Here is a 14,142-nt window from a genome sequence, read left to right on the forward strand (position 1 = left end):
TAAGGTGGGTAAAAAAGTAGTGAGAGGCTCAATTGAAAGCCTATGATGACCTATGCACCAGAATAGATAATAAGGATAAAGATAATATAATATACAAACTTGCTAAGATAAGAGAGAGGAAAACAGTAGATTTTAATCAGGTTAAGTGTATCAAGAGTGAGGACTCTACGATGTTAGTGAGGGATGAAGAGATTAAAGAGAGTTGGAAGAACTATTTTGAGAAGTTGTTAAATGAAGAACATAGAGGAAGGTCAAAAGGGAAAAAACTAGCCAGTAATAAGAAAAACTAAAACTACATGTTCTATTGTAGGATTAGGAACTTTGAAGTGGAGATTGCATTTAAGAAAATGAAATCGAATAAAGCTTTAGGACCCAATGATATTCCTATTGAAGTTTGGAAATACTTGGGTAAAAGGAGGGTTGTTTGGTTGACTAGGTTATTTAGCAAGATTTTGTTGACGAGGAAAACGCTAGAGTAGTGTAGGAAGAGTATTTTAGTGACAATCTATAAGAATAAATGAGATGTCCAGAATTGCAATAACTATAGAGGAATTAAATTGATGTGTTATATAATGAAAGTGTGGGAGAGAGTGATGAAACATTGATTGCGAGATATAATAGAGGTGTTAGAGAATCAATTTGGATTTATGCAGGGTAGGTCAATAATGGAAGCGGTCTATCTTTTGATGAAAGTAATATAAAAGTATAGAGAAAATAAAAGAGACAATCATATAGTTTTTATCGATCTTAAGAAAACATATGATAGAGTGCCTCGGGATATAATGTTATGGGTGTTAAAGAAGAAAGGGGTGACAAAAGGGTACATTGATGTGATTAGAGACATATATAAATGTGTAATGACCACTATTAGATCACATGTTGGAGAAACAAGTGAATTTTCAATTATTGTGGAGTTACACCAATGATCAACCTTAAGTTCTTATCTTTTTGTTTTTAGTTATGGATAAGTTAACGAGAAATATTCAGAATGATGTGCCATGTTGTATGTTTTTTGTATATGATATCGTGTTAGTGGATGAGATTAGAAAAACAGTTAACACTAAGTTGGAGACTTTGAGAGAAGCATTTGAATCCAAAGGATTTAGGATAAAGAGAACTAAGACAGAGTACATGGAGTGTAATTTTAGTAACAATAACAATGGAAGTAGATGAGAAGTGAAGATTGAGAACCAATAACTACCTAAGAGTGAATATTTTCGTTATTTAGGATCGATTATCACAATGGTTAGGGGGATTGGAGCGGACGTGATCTATAAAATTAAGGCAGTGTGGCTTAAATAGAGGACTGTGTCTGGGGTACTGTGTAATAAACAAGTACCCACTAGACTAAAACGAAAGTTCTATAGAATGGCTATTAGACCAACAATGTTGTACCGGACAGAATGTTGGACAACTAAGAAACAACATGTAGATAAGATAAATGTTGCTGAGACGAGGATATTAAGGTGGATGTGTGGCAAGACTAGAAAAGACAGAATTAGAAATGAGTATATTCATAAATGGGTAGGAGTGGCACCTAGGGGTGCTATAAAATGTTTTTTTTTTTTTGACAGTTTGGTTTGTGATTTAGACTTGATTGCATGTCTGCGGTTTGGAAAAGATTGAATTCACAACCGCCTGCAATGCAGGTTGCGGTTTGTGCGGATAGGGTTCGCGGACGTACAGATAGTTGCAAGCAATTTGCTGATTGAATTTTTTTCCTTTAAAAATCCATTCACTATCTAGTACCCAACAACACAATTAAAGTAAAATTATTCAAAATTCAAAACTTACCTAAAAGAAATTCTTCATTAACTTTTACATTCATCCAAAACCCAAAATGCAAAAACAATAACTAGTTAGGAACCAAAATAAATTGTTGTCAAACTTTATCCAAACCCATAAAATAAAATAAAATAAAATAAAATAAAAACATTTGCAAACTCGCAAACTTCATAGAAAATGAAAGTTATATAATTTATTCAATCTTCAATCTTCATAGAAAATCTCAGTGCTCTTTCAAAGAATTTTCTTTAGAAGAAAGAGAAAAAAATAAAAATAAAGGTTTTATACTCTTGTTTTGTGGTTTAGAAAACAAAGAAAATAATTTGTGAAACAAACTTTGAAGTTTTGTCCAAAGATTACAGAGAACTCAAATGCTGAGAAAGATTCTAAGATAAAAAAAAAATTGCCACCAACTTTATCTTTCCTTTCTACAAAACTTACAAAAGAATCTGACGTTCCAAATTTTAAAAAAAAAATGTATAAAGATGTGGGCGGGTAAGTGCGAGTGCGGGTAAAACCCGCGACCCACCCGCAACTCACAAAATAGAAAAATCCTAACTTGCATTCGACCCTAACAATTCTGCGAAACCGCTCAAATAGGTGCAGGCAGTTCAAGTTTGGCAGTTTTTGAAGATTGGATAACCCTATGCCCAGCCATAATAACATTGATAGAAGATAAGTTGAGAGAGAATATATTGAGATGGTTTTGTTATATACAATGGTCAACAGAGGCGGTAGTAAAGAGATGTGATACAGTGACGATAACTAGAAGTGCTATAGAAAGGGAAAGGGCTAGATTGACATGTAATAAATAGATATATGAATCTTCAAAATTTGACTAACTAAATAACCGTTGATTGAGTCAAGTAAATAAGAAAGATTCATATAACTGATCTCATTTAATAAAATTTAAGTTTTGATTTGATTTGATTTAATAATTGAAGACGCTAACTGTAACTAACCCTATTAAAGAGTTAGTAACGTTTTAAAGGTGAATGGAATTTAAGTTTTGATTTGATTTGATTTAATAATTGAAGACGCTAGCTGTAATTAACCTTATTAAAGAGTTAGTCACGTTTTAAAAGTGAATGAGCTCGATTGACACCACAATGTTGTATGTGGTGCCCACCTCTGCCGAGGGCTTACACGGCAACATTTGTAATGAAATAATTGATGTATTGAAATTTTAAATAATTTTGAATGTCAATTTAGTTTTTGCGATTGTAATTGTATCAATTTTACTTTTAAAATTTTTTATAGTCTTAATTTAATTGAATTGATAATATTTGTTAAGAATTTTGAAAAAAATCAATGATAAAATATTCAATTAAAAAGGAAATAGATTATTTTAAATTAGATACTAACCACTCAATCATTATAGGAATAGTAAATAACCATTTTGATCATAGATTTTAGTTCAATTTCTAAAATAACATTACCAATCGGATTAGATTGACATTATATGATCTCATTTAACCATATTAAAGAGCTGGTAACATTTTAAAGGTGAATAAAATTTAAGTTTTGATTTGATTTGATTTAATAATTGAAGATGCTGACTGTAATTAACCCTATTAAAGAGTTAGTAACGTTTTAAAAGTGAATGAGCTCAATTGACAGCACAGTGTTGTATGTGGCGCACACCTCTGCCTAGGGCTTACACGTCAACATTTGTAATGAAGTAATTGATGTATTGAAATTTTAATCAATTTTTAATGTCAATTTAGTTTTTGTGATTGTAATTGTATCAATTTTACTTTTTAATTTTTTACCGTCTTAATTTAATTGAATTGATCATATTTGTTAAGAATTTTGACAAAAATCAATGATAAAGTATTCAATTCAAAAGGAAATAGATTATTTTAAATTAGATACTAACCTCTCAATTATTATAGGAATAGTAAATAACCATTTTTGTCATCGATTTTAGTTCAATTTCTAAAATAACATTACCATTCGGATTAGATTGACATTACATGATCTCATTTCACCCTATTAAAGAGTTAGCAACATTTTAAAGGTGAATGAAGTTTAAGTTTTGATTTGATTTGATTTAATGAGTTTGTAAACGTGAATGAAATTTGAGTTTTGATTTGATTTGATTTAATAATTGAAGACGCTGGTTGTAATTAACCCTATTAAAGTGTTTGTATGTTTTAAAGGTGAATGAGCTCAATTGACACCACAGTGTTGTATGTGGCGCCCACCTCTACCCAGGGCTTACACGTCAACATTCATAATGAAGTAATTGATGTGTTGAAATTTTAATCAATTTTTAATGTCAATTTAGTTTTTGCGATTGTAATTGTATCAATTTTACTTTTTAATTTTTTACAGTCTTAATTTAATTGAATTGATAATAATTGTTAAGAATTTTGACAAAAATCAATGATAAAATATTCAATTCAAAAGGAAATAGATTATTTTAAATTAGATACTAACCTCTCAATTATTATAGGAATAGTAAACAACCATTTTGATCATCGATTTTAGTTCAATTTCAAAAATAACATTACCAATCGGATTAGATTGACATTATATGATCTCATTTAACCCTATTAAAGAGTTAGTAATGTTTTAAAGGTGAATGAAATTTAAGTTTTGATTTGATTTGATTTAATAATTGAAAACGCTGGCAGTAATTAACCCTATTAAAGAGTTAATAACATTTTAAAGGTGAATGAGCTCAGTTGACACCATAGTGTTGTATGTGGCGCCCACCTTTGCCCAGGGCTTACACGTCAACATTTGTAATGAAGTAATTGATGTATTGAAAATTTATTAATTTTTAATGTCAATTTAGTTTTGCGATTATAATTCTATCAATTTTACTTTTTAATTTTTTTTATAGTCTTAATTTAATTGAATTGATAATATTTGTTAAGAATTTTGACTAAAATCAATGATAAAATATTCAATTCAAAAGGAAATAGATTATTTTAAAGGGTCCTGCTACGTTTCATGAAAACTGTCATGAAAACTGTCATGAAAATCATCTGCACCGTTGGATCATGAGACACATACCTAATCTAACGGTGCAGATGGTTTTCATGACAGTTTTCATGAAAATTCTTCATGAAACCTAGCATTTCCCTATTTTAAATTAGATACTAACCTCGCAATTATTATAGGAATAGTAGATAACCATTTTGATCATCGATTTTAATTCAATTTCTAAAATAACATTACCAATCGAATTAGATTGACATTATATGATCTCATTTAACCCTATTAAAGAGTTAGTAACATTTTAAAGGTGAATGAAATTTTGAAATTTAAGTTTTGATTTAATTTAATAATTAATGACGCCTGCTGTCTATTAAAGAGTTAGTAACGTTTTAAAGGTGATTGAGCTCAATTGACACCACAGTGTTGTATGTGGCGCCTATCTCTGCCCAGGACTTACACGTCAATATTTGTAATGAAGTAATTGATGTATTAAAATTTTAATCAATTTTTTTTATGTCAATTAAGTTTTTGCGATTGTAATTGTATCAATTTTGCTTTTTAATTTTTTATAGTCTTAATTTAATTGAATTGATAATATTTGTTAAGAATTTTGATAAAAATCAATGATAAAATATTCAATTCAAAAGAAAATAGATTATTTTAAATTAGATACTAACCTCCCAATTATTATAGGAATAGTAAATAACTATTTTGATCATCGATTTTAGTTCAATTTCTAAAATAACATTACCAATCGGATTAGATTGACATTATATGATCTCATTTAACCCTATCAAAGAGTTATTGATGTTTTAAAAGTGAATGAAATTTAAGTTCTGATTTGATTTAATAATTGAAGATGCTGGCTGTAATTAACCCTATTAAAAAGTTAGTAACGTTTTAAAAGTGAGCTCAATTGACACTACAGTGTTGTATGTGGCACCACCTCTGCCCAGGGCTTGCACGTCAATATTTGTAATGAAGTAATTAATGTATTGAAATTTTAATCAATTTTTTATGTCAATTTAGTTTTTGCGAATGTAATTGTATCAATTTTACTTTTAAATTTTTTTATAGTCTTAATTTAATTGAATTGATAATATTTGTTAAGAATTTTGACAAAAATCAATGATAAAGTATTCAATTCAAAAGGAAATAGATTATTTTAAATTAGATAGCAACCTCTCAATTATTATAGGAATAGTAAATGACCATTTTGATCATTGATTTTAGTTCAATTTCTAAAATAACATTACCAATTGGATTATATTGACACTATATGAAAAATTTAAGATCAAAATTGATGCAAATAATTTAGAAGAACCACCGGAGAAATTTGTCCCAAAAAAATAATAATAAAATAAAATAAAATAAATTCAAGGTCAAACACGTGTTACTTGTATTACAAGGAAACTTCATATATGGAAACTCAATATTTGCCGCTTTTAGTTTCCCCTTGTGGAACGTTTTAATTATTATGTAACGTTTTAGTAACGCTTCTCTCTTAAATTTGCTTCTCCTATATTCCTTTCCTTCTTCATAAACTTTTTCATGGAGCAATTTTCCTACTTGATTTTCCAGAGAAAATCCTAGTGATATCCCAAGAGAAAACCAAAACAAAACCCACTTTGCAAATTGCATATATCTTGGTGAAGATATTCTCTTTCTTCAAATAATAATAATAAAAGTGTTTTCATTATGTCAAAGATTGAGGTTGCTCATGTGAGTCGGGCGGCACCACTGCAAAGCAGAGTGAATGCCAACTTTCCGGAGGGTTTGAGTGTTCTTGTGGTTGATGACAACGTTGTCTGCCTCAAACTTGTGGCTGCACTTCTCAACAAGTGTCGCTATAAAGGTTTCTATTCTCAATCCCAATATATATAGACTTATATGCTTGAAGATCACAAATAGGGTTTGGTTTATTATTTGAACAAGTTCATAATTCTTGAGGATATGAAAATTTTTGTGGAGAGTACTTATCGAATATGATTCTTGGATTTTTTTTCTTTGAATTTTCAATGTATACATGTGATTCCTAATTTTAAATGTATACATTGTGCGTAACATAACCATAATAGTTACATAAATTGATAATTTCGAATTGTAGAATTTATGAATTAATTGTGGACATCTTATTAGGTTGTTTGTTTATTTTATTTTCATTTTTTAAAATGATTTTCCTAGTTTGGGTTTGTGAACATAATGGAGTTATAGCATTTTTGTTATATCTTTGCTATGACGTTCTCGGCATCCTTTGATTTTATTGTTTGATGTCAATGTATTATTGCTTGTTTATTATAAATAAAGTGCTTTTTTGGTGCTTCAAAAAAAAAAGGGGACTTTGGGCAATTGCTCCATTTTTCTCTCTCTATTTTTAAAGGCAACAGCCAAGGAAGTATAATGTTACTAAATTGTCGGATATTTAAATTTAAAGAAAATTGCAAAAGAAGCTGAATTTTTAATTTTGTCAATTTAAATTTTAAATTTTAATTTGTTTTTAATTTAAACCATCAACCTATTTTCTTAAGTAAAACGGATAGTATTTTAGTCATTAAACTCAATTTATATGTACATAAAATATCCAAAACACTTTTTTGTTGATTTTAATGACTAAAATATCATATTTTTCATTGATTTTACTTATCAGAAATAGGGAGATAGATGGTATAGATTGAAAAATAAATAAAAATTTTATGATTTAAATTGATAAAATTAAAAAATAATGTTTATTTTATTACAATGGTCAAACTAGAGTTTCCCCCAAAATTGACCGTTATTGTGGGTCTGACTAGTTCTCGGTTATAAAAACACAAATATGATTCTTAGACTTTATGTGGAGAGTACTTATCAAATATGATTCTTAGACTTTTTTCTTTGAATTTTCAATGAATACATGTGATTCCTAATTTTAAATGTATACATTATGCGTAACATAACCATAATAGTTACATAAATTGATAATTTCGAATTGTAGAATTTATGAATTAATTGTGGACATCTGATTAGGTTGTTTGCTTATTTTATTTTCATTTTTTAAAATGATTTTCCTAGTTTGGGTTTGTGAACATAATGGAGTTATAGCATTTTTGTTGTATCTTTGCTATGACGTTCTCGGCATCCTTTGCTTTTATTGTTTGATGTCAATGTATTGTTGCTTGTTTATTATAAATAAAGTGCTTTTTTGGTGCTTCAAAAAAAAAAAAAAGGCGACTTTGGGCAATTGCTCCATTTTCCTCTCTCTATTTTTAAAGGCAACAGCCAAGTAAGCATAATGTTACTAAATTGTCGGATATTTAAATTTAAAGAAAATTGCAAAAGAAGCTGAATTTTTAATTTTTTCAATTTAAATTTTAAAATTTAATTTGTTTTTAATTTAAACCATCAACCTATTTTCTTAAGTAAAACGGATGAAAAACATAGTATTTTAGTCATTAAACTCAATGTATATGTACATAAAATATCTAAAACACTTTTTTTGGTTGATTTTAATGACTAAAATATCATATTTTTCATTGATTTTACTTATCAGAAATAGGGAGGTAGATGGTTTAGATTGAAAAATAAATAAAAATTTTATCATTTAAATTGATAAAATTAAAAAATAATGTTTATTTTATTACAATGGTCAAACTAGAGTTTCTCCCAAAATTGACCATTATTGTGGGTGTGACTAGTTCTCGGTTATAAAAACACAAATATGATTCTTAGACTTTATGTGGAGAGTACTTATCGAATATGATTCTTAGACTTTTTTCTTTGAATTTTCAATGTATACATGTGATTCCTAATTTTAAATCTATACATTGTGCGTAACATAACTATAATAGTTACATAAATTGATAATTTCGAATTGTAGAATTTATGAATTAATTGTGGACATCTTATTAGGTTGTTTGTTTATTTTATTTTCATTTTTTAAAATGATTTTCCTAGTTTGGGTTTGTGAACATAATAGAGTTATAGCATTTTTGTTGTATCTTTGCTATGATGTTCTCGGCATTCTTTGCTTTTATTATTTGATGTCAATGTATTGTTGCTTGTTTATTATAAATAAAGTGATTTTTTGGTGCTTCAAAAAAAAAAAAAAAAAAGGCGACTTTGGGCAGTTGCTCCATTTTTCTCTCTCTATTTTTAAAGGCAACAGCCAAGTAAGTATAATGTTACTAAATTGTCGGATATTTAAATTTAAAGAAAATTGCAAAAGAATCTAAATTTTTAATTTTGTCAATTTAAATTTTAAAATTTAATTTGTTTTTAATTTAAACCATCAACCTATTTTCTTAAGTAAAACGGATGAAAAACATAGTATTTTAGTCATTAAACTCAATGTATATGTACATAAAATATCTAAAACACTTTTTTTTGGTTGATTTTAATTACTAAAATATCATATTTTTCATTGATTTTACTTATCAGAAATAGGGAGGTAGATGGTTTAGATTGAAAAATAAATAAAAATTTTATCATTTAAATTGATAAAATTAAAAAATAATGTTTATTTTATTACAATGGTCAAACTAGAGTTTCCCCCAAAATTGACCATTATTGTGGGTCTGACTAGTTCTCGGTTATAAAAACACAAATATGATTCTTAGACTTTATGTGGAGAGTACTTATCAAATATGATTCTTAGACTTTTTTCTTTGAATTTTCAATGTATACATGTGATTCCTAATTTTAAATCTGTACATTGTGCGTAACATAACTATAATAGTTACATAAATTGATAATTTTGAATTGTAGAATTTATGAATTAATTGTAGACATCTTATTAGGTTGTTTGTTTATTTTATTTTCATTTTTTAAAATGATTTTTCTAGTTTGGGTTTGTGAACATAATGGAGTTATAGCATTTTTGTTGTATCTTTGCTATGACGTTCTCGGCATCTTTTGCTTTTATTGTTTGATGTTAATGTATTGTTGCTTGTTTATTATAAATAAAGTGCTTTTTTGGTGCTTCAAAAAAAAAAAAAAAAAGGCGACTTTGGGCAATTGCTCCATTTTTCTCTCTCTATTTTTAAAGGCAACAGCCAAGTAAGTATAATGTTACTAAATTGTCAGATATTTAAATTTAAAGAAAATTGCAAAAGAATTTGAATTTTTAATTTTGTCAATTTAAATTTTAAAATTAATTTATTTTTAATTTAAACCATCAACCTATTTTCTTAAGTAAAACGGATGAAAAACATAATATTTTAGTCATTAAACTCAATGTATATGTACATAAAATATCTAAACACTTTTTTTGGTTGATTTTAATGACTAAAATATCATATTTTTCATTGATTTTACTTATCAGAAATAGGGAGGTAGATGGTTTAGATTGAAAAATAAATAAAAATTTTATCATTTAAATTGATAAAATTAAAAAATAATGTTTATTTTATTACAATGGTCAAACAAGTGTTTCCCCCAAAATTGATCATTATTGTGGGTCTGACTAGTTCTCGGTTATAAAAACACAAAACGAATTTGAATCTTACAGTTTGGGGATTAGGCAGATGATCATGTCTTCCCTATGAATCAAGATTTATATTCCAATGTTTTTATGCAGTTACTCTTACAAAATTTTCAGAGGGAGTTCAATCAAAACTTATAAAGCCAACTGAATTGAATTTAATGCATTGTTTCATAGAATTTTTTCTAAAACTACATTCCTTACTCTAGAGAGCAGAGGTACAGAAATCTTGACTATTGAAAGGGTCATTGAACTGTTAGGCCTATTTATTCCAAAATTTTATGTATTTTGATATGTATGCAGTAACGGCGACAACAAAAGCAACAGAAGCTCTTAAAATGCTGAGAAAGAACAAAGAAAAATATGATATTGTGATTACCGATGTTATAATGCTCGATATGAATGGTTTCGAGCTTTTGGAGATAATAGGCCTTGAAATGGACATGCCAGTAATAAGTAAACTCATCATTTCTTAATCAGTATACATTAACTTGGATGAGATTAAATCTTAAACATAAGTTTGGAATTGCAGTGATGTCTACAAACGATGACAAAGAATCGGTGATGAAGGGGGTAAAGCATGGAGCTCGAGACTACCTGATTAAGCCACTTCGGTTGGAAGAAGTGAAGAATATTTGGCAGCATGTGGTCCGGCAGAACCTATTTAATACAACGAAATCTGGCACCGTGCAAGAAGGAACAGATCAAAACCCCCCAATTCCATCTGCTCAGAAGAAGAAGAAGAAGAAGAGGGTTAGTTGGACTGTAGTGTTGCATAACAAGTTTGTGGATGCTGTTCGGCTGCTAGGAGTAGAGAGTAAGCCTTGGATCTTCATTTTATTTTATTTTACAAGCTTAAAAAATATACACCTTATTGATTCCCAATACATAAGGCTTGATACTTCCAATAAGGTTACACTGTAATCCATACTTAATCATCTTTCGATACCACTATGTAAAACCTTGCTCCTTGCACTAGCTTAGCTGCTAATATCACACAAACATAGCAAAGGTAAAAGTATGTATTGGGGTGTATCCTAACATTATTGGGTCTGTGGTTTTGTACCTTTGCAGAAGCAGTTCCAAAGGAGATACTCCAAATCATGAATGAACCGGTGATCTCTCTAGCAAGTGTTGCTAACCACCTTCAGGTTAGTTTGGTCTTTCCATCATGCTTCCAAAATGGCATTCTAGGCTATGAGTCCTCTGTTATCTATATCCTGCATCATGGACTAGTCAGATATGTAATGCAAGTGAAACTAAACTGTGATTCTTTAAATGTTTGTATTTTGATACTCCTTTTTCTTGATTGCAGAAGTACAGAAATGCCTTAAGGAAGGAGAACACAAAAGCTAAAATGACCCAAGAAAGCGAGAACAATATCAATTCAAACAGAACAAATGGTCTTCTATCTGATACAATCACCACAGCTTGTATTAATCAAGGCCTAAACACCCTCAATCATCACAATAGATTTGCAGAACAAGACATGAGTACTGGGATCACCTCATTTGGTAGCCGGCTTCAAACATTTGGTGCTTCCACATCAAATGCAAAACTCCTCCAACAAAACCAACTACCTCCCAAAGTAGTAGCAGATCAAATGCGCCCAACCGTGCTTGGAAGTGTCCCTCCATCTCAATTTTTTGCGGCAAATCCATCTCCCCATCATGAATTGAATGGGACGAGGTTTCACTCTATTAATTCGAGAACAGAGATTTTTGATGACAATTTCAAGATGTCTTCTTCTCAGCTTCCTAGATTTCACACAGGACAATCTGGTCCAAGCAGTATGCCTGTTAGCTTTGGGCCATATTCATGTCCTCCTACAGCCTTCAACCTTGGCGGTGTTCCTTTTCAAATGCCCAATGCTTCAGATCAATTGAATCCAATTTTTCAACCTGATTCTCTTGCCATGCTGCTTCCATGTTAGTTATCATCCCTTTATCTTTCTGTTTGGTATAATTGTTTTTATTTTTGTTCCCCAATATCATTGAATTCTGTTTGGTTTTTAGTATTTCGCTAATTTGTTCTTTGTCCCCTCCTATATCAATGGAACCAAAATTGAAATAATTCTATAAATTGACAGAATTTCAAGCTTTCAGACCATAAAATAAGAATGTTATATCAATTATTATACTTAAATTTGAGAGCAGATTTCACTGTATGTCCACTTAAAACAAAAGGGTTTCTTCCTTTAATAAATTTTTGATTGATGGAGTTTCAGTAGACACTAGTTTTGCTTTGTTTTTATCATTCTTGTATTTGGTATGGATATTAAGTCAGCTACATATATATGTACTGAGTGAACAATTTTGAGTTTTATAGAGCTCATCATTTTGTTGTTTTCCGATTTCAGGGCCACGTGAAGGAAGAAATTTAGCTAATCTCAAAGTAAAAGAAGAACCAATTAACTTTCCATTTGACATGCGACAAATCACAGATGACTCAATCAAAAAAGGACAGTTTGTGCAGCATCGATATCCCTTTGAGAATACAGAAAAAGAAATCAAGAGCCATCACAATATTAGCAGCAGTTTGTCGGATGATGGCCTCCTTAGCAGTATAGTAAAACAGGTGACACATTTTTCAGCTGTAATTCCTCTTTTTCAGAATTAGAAATGTCCCCAATCCATTGAAGGACAAACATATTTAGCAATCTTTTTTTTTTTTTTTTAAATTCCCCATGATTGATTATTGGGTCTTTGCTTTTGATTGCCTAGGTATGTTAGTCTTTTCTCAAGTCACACAACCCTACATGAGACACTTATCAAGCATATCCAATAAGGAAAAGGGCTAATTAACATGATCATATGCCTATCTAAAAATCAGTTTTAAACACTATCCCACAACGGCAGCTTGTGGTTCACTTAATCTGATTGATAACATCTTGGATGATATTTTGTAAATAAATCCTACCATATATACTAAATGGGATTGGACTCCTCAAAGCATGAATCTCTTTTAACCTTAGGAATTAAGGCAATGAATGTAGCATTAAGGCCCTTTACAATTCTCTCATTCTTGTAAAATTCCTAAGACAAAGACCATAACATCCTTTTTAATGATGCTCCAAACCTTCTTGATAAGAGAAAAATTAAACCCATCGGAATGCTTCACTGCTTACAGCTTCTTCAACAACAGATATCACATTTTACATGTAGCTAATTGTATTTGAACTTGATTGAAAAAATTATTAGGTTAGCTTCACAATAAATAAGATTTGATTCCAAAACCACAGTTAGTTGTGACTTGCAAGATTGATCATTGAAGCAGTCATGAATCACAATAGTAATAACTTAACTTATTCCATTAAAATATCTAACATTTAAGATTGATTCTCTTCAACTGCTTATATACGAATCTATATAAACAAGGACTTGCAATTGTTTCTTGACAAACTTTTTTGGCTTCTGTATTGCAGTTTAGTAGCAATTCGGCTCCTAGGTTGTAATCACAGGGCATCCTATTTTAAATTGAAGCTAATTTATGAAATCGAAGAAGAAGAAGAAGATTTGTCGATGCCTACACTGATAAAAGATTTTTTGTGTTCATGATTGTTTAGAGCTGCTTTCCATATTGTGAGATTTGAAGATTGATGCTTTCTCTATGGGAGGCAAATGATAGTTTTTAAAGGGTTTAGACCGTGGTCTAATTTACTGATCAGATAAATCATGATTTATTCTAGATTTCTTTACATTGTTAGATGTCCATAGTCATGCATTAATTCTCTAGGACATATATATTTTTAATTTGCCTCATTTTATGGAATTATGGAAGTTGAAAAACATGCCATCATAAATCATTTTGTGTAGAATCTTAAGTTTCGCTTATCTAGTTAAAGGGACGATAGAACTTATTTTAGGGGCAATTCCTGATGTTTTTGTTGATTTTAATGCTTTAACTATAATGGACATAATGTCTACTGGTAAGGTAAAGTGGTGATTATT

General features: G+C 29.6%; 1 protein-coding gene across 2 annotated transcripts; it reads left to right on the forward strand.

Moving 5' to 3' along the window:
- Positions 1–10,730: 10,730 nt before the first annotated feature.
- Positions 10,731–13,871, forward strand: LOC114312826 (uncharacterized). 2 transcript variants are annotated; one of them, XM_028259112.2, is made up of 5 exons: positions 10,731–11,009; positions 11,267–11,343; positions 11,508–12,120; positions 12,552–12,769; positions 13,617–13,871. In XM_028259112.2, the coding sequence occupies exons 1-5, from the start codon at positions 10,757–10,759 to the stop codon at positions 13,644–13,646; spliced, it is 1,191 nt and encodes a 396-aa protein (XP_028114913.2). In that variant the 5' UTR covers positions 10,731–10,756; the 3' UTR covers positions 13,647–13,871. The 2 variants fall into 2 exon arrangements, with proteins under 2 accessions (XP_028114913.2, XP_082773832.1); XM_082917706.1 differs by lacking the exon at positions 13,617–13,871 and having other exon boundaries at positions 12,552–12,887.
- The last annotated feature ends 271 nt before the right edge of the window (positions 13,872–14,142 follow it).

This window comes from Camellia sinensis, chromosome 3 (assembly GCF_055761805.1).
Source record: "Camellia sinensis isolate YWXY chromosome 3, ASM5576180v1, whole genome shotgun sequence".
In the NCBI taxonomy this organism is placed as follows: Eukaryota; Viridiplantae; Streptophyta; class Magnoliopsida; order Ericales; family Theaceae; genus Camellia; species Camellia sinensis.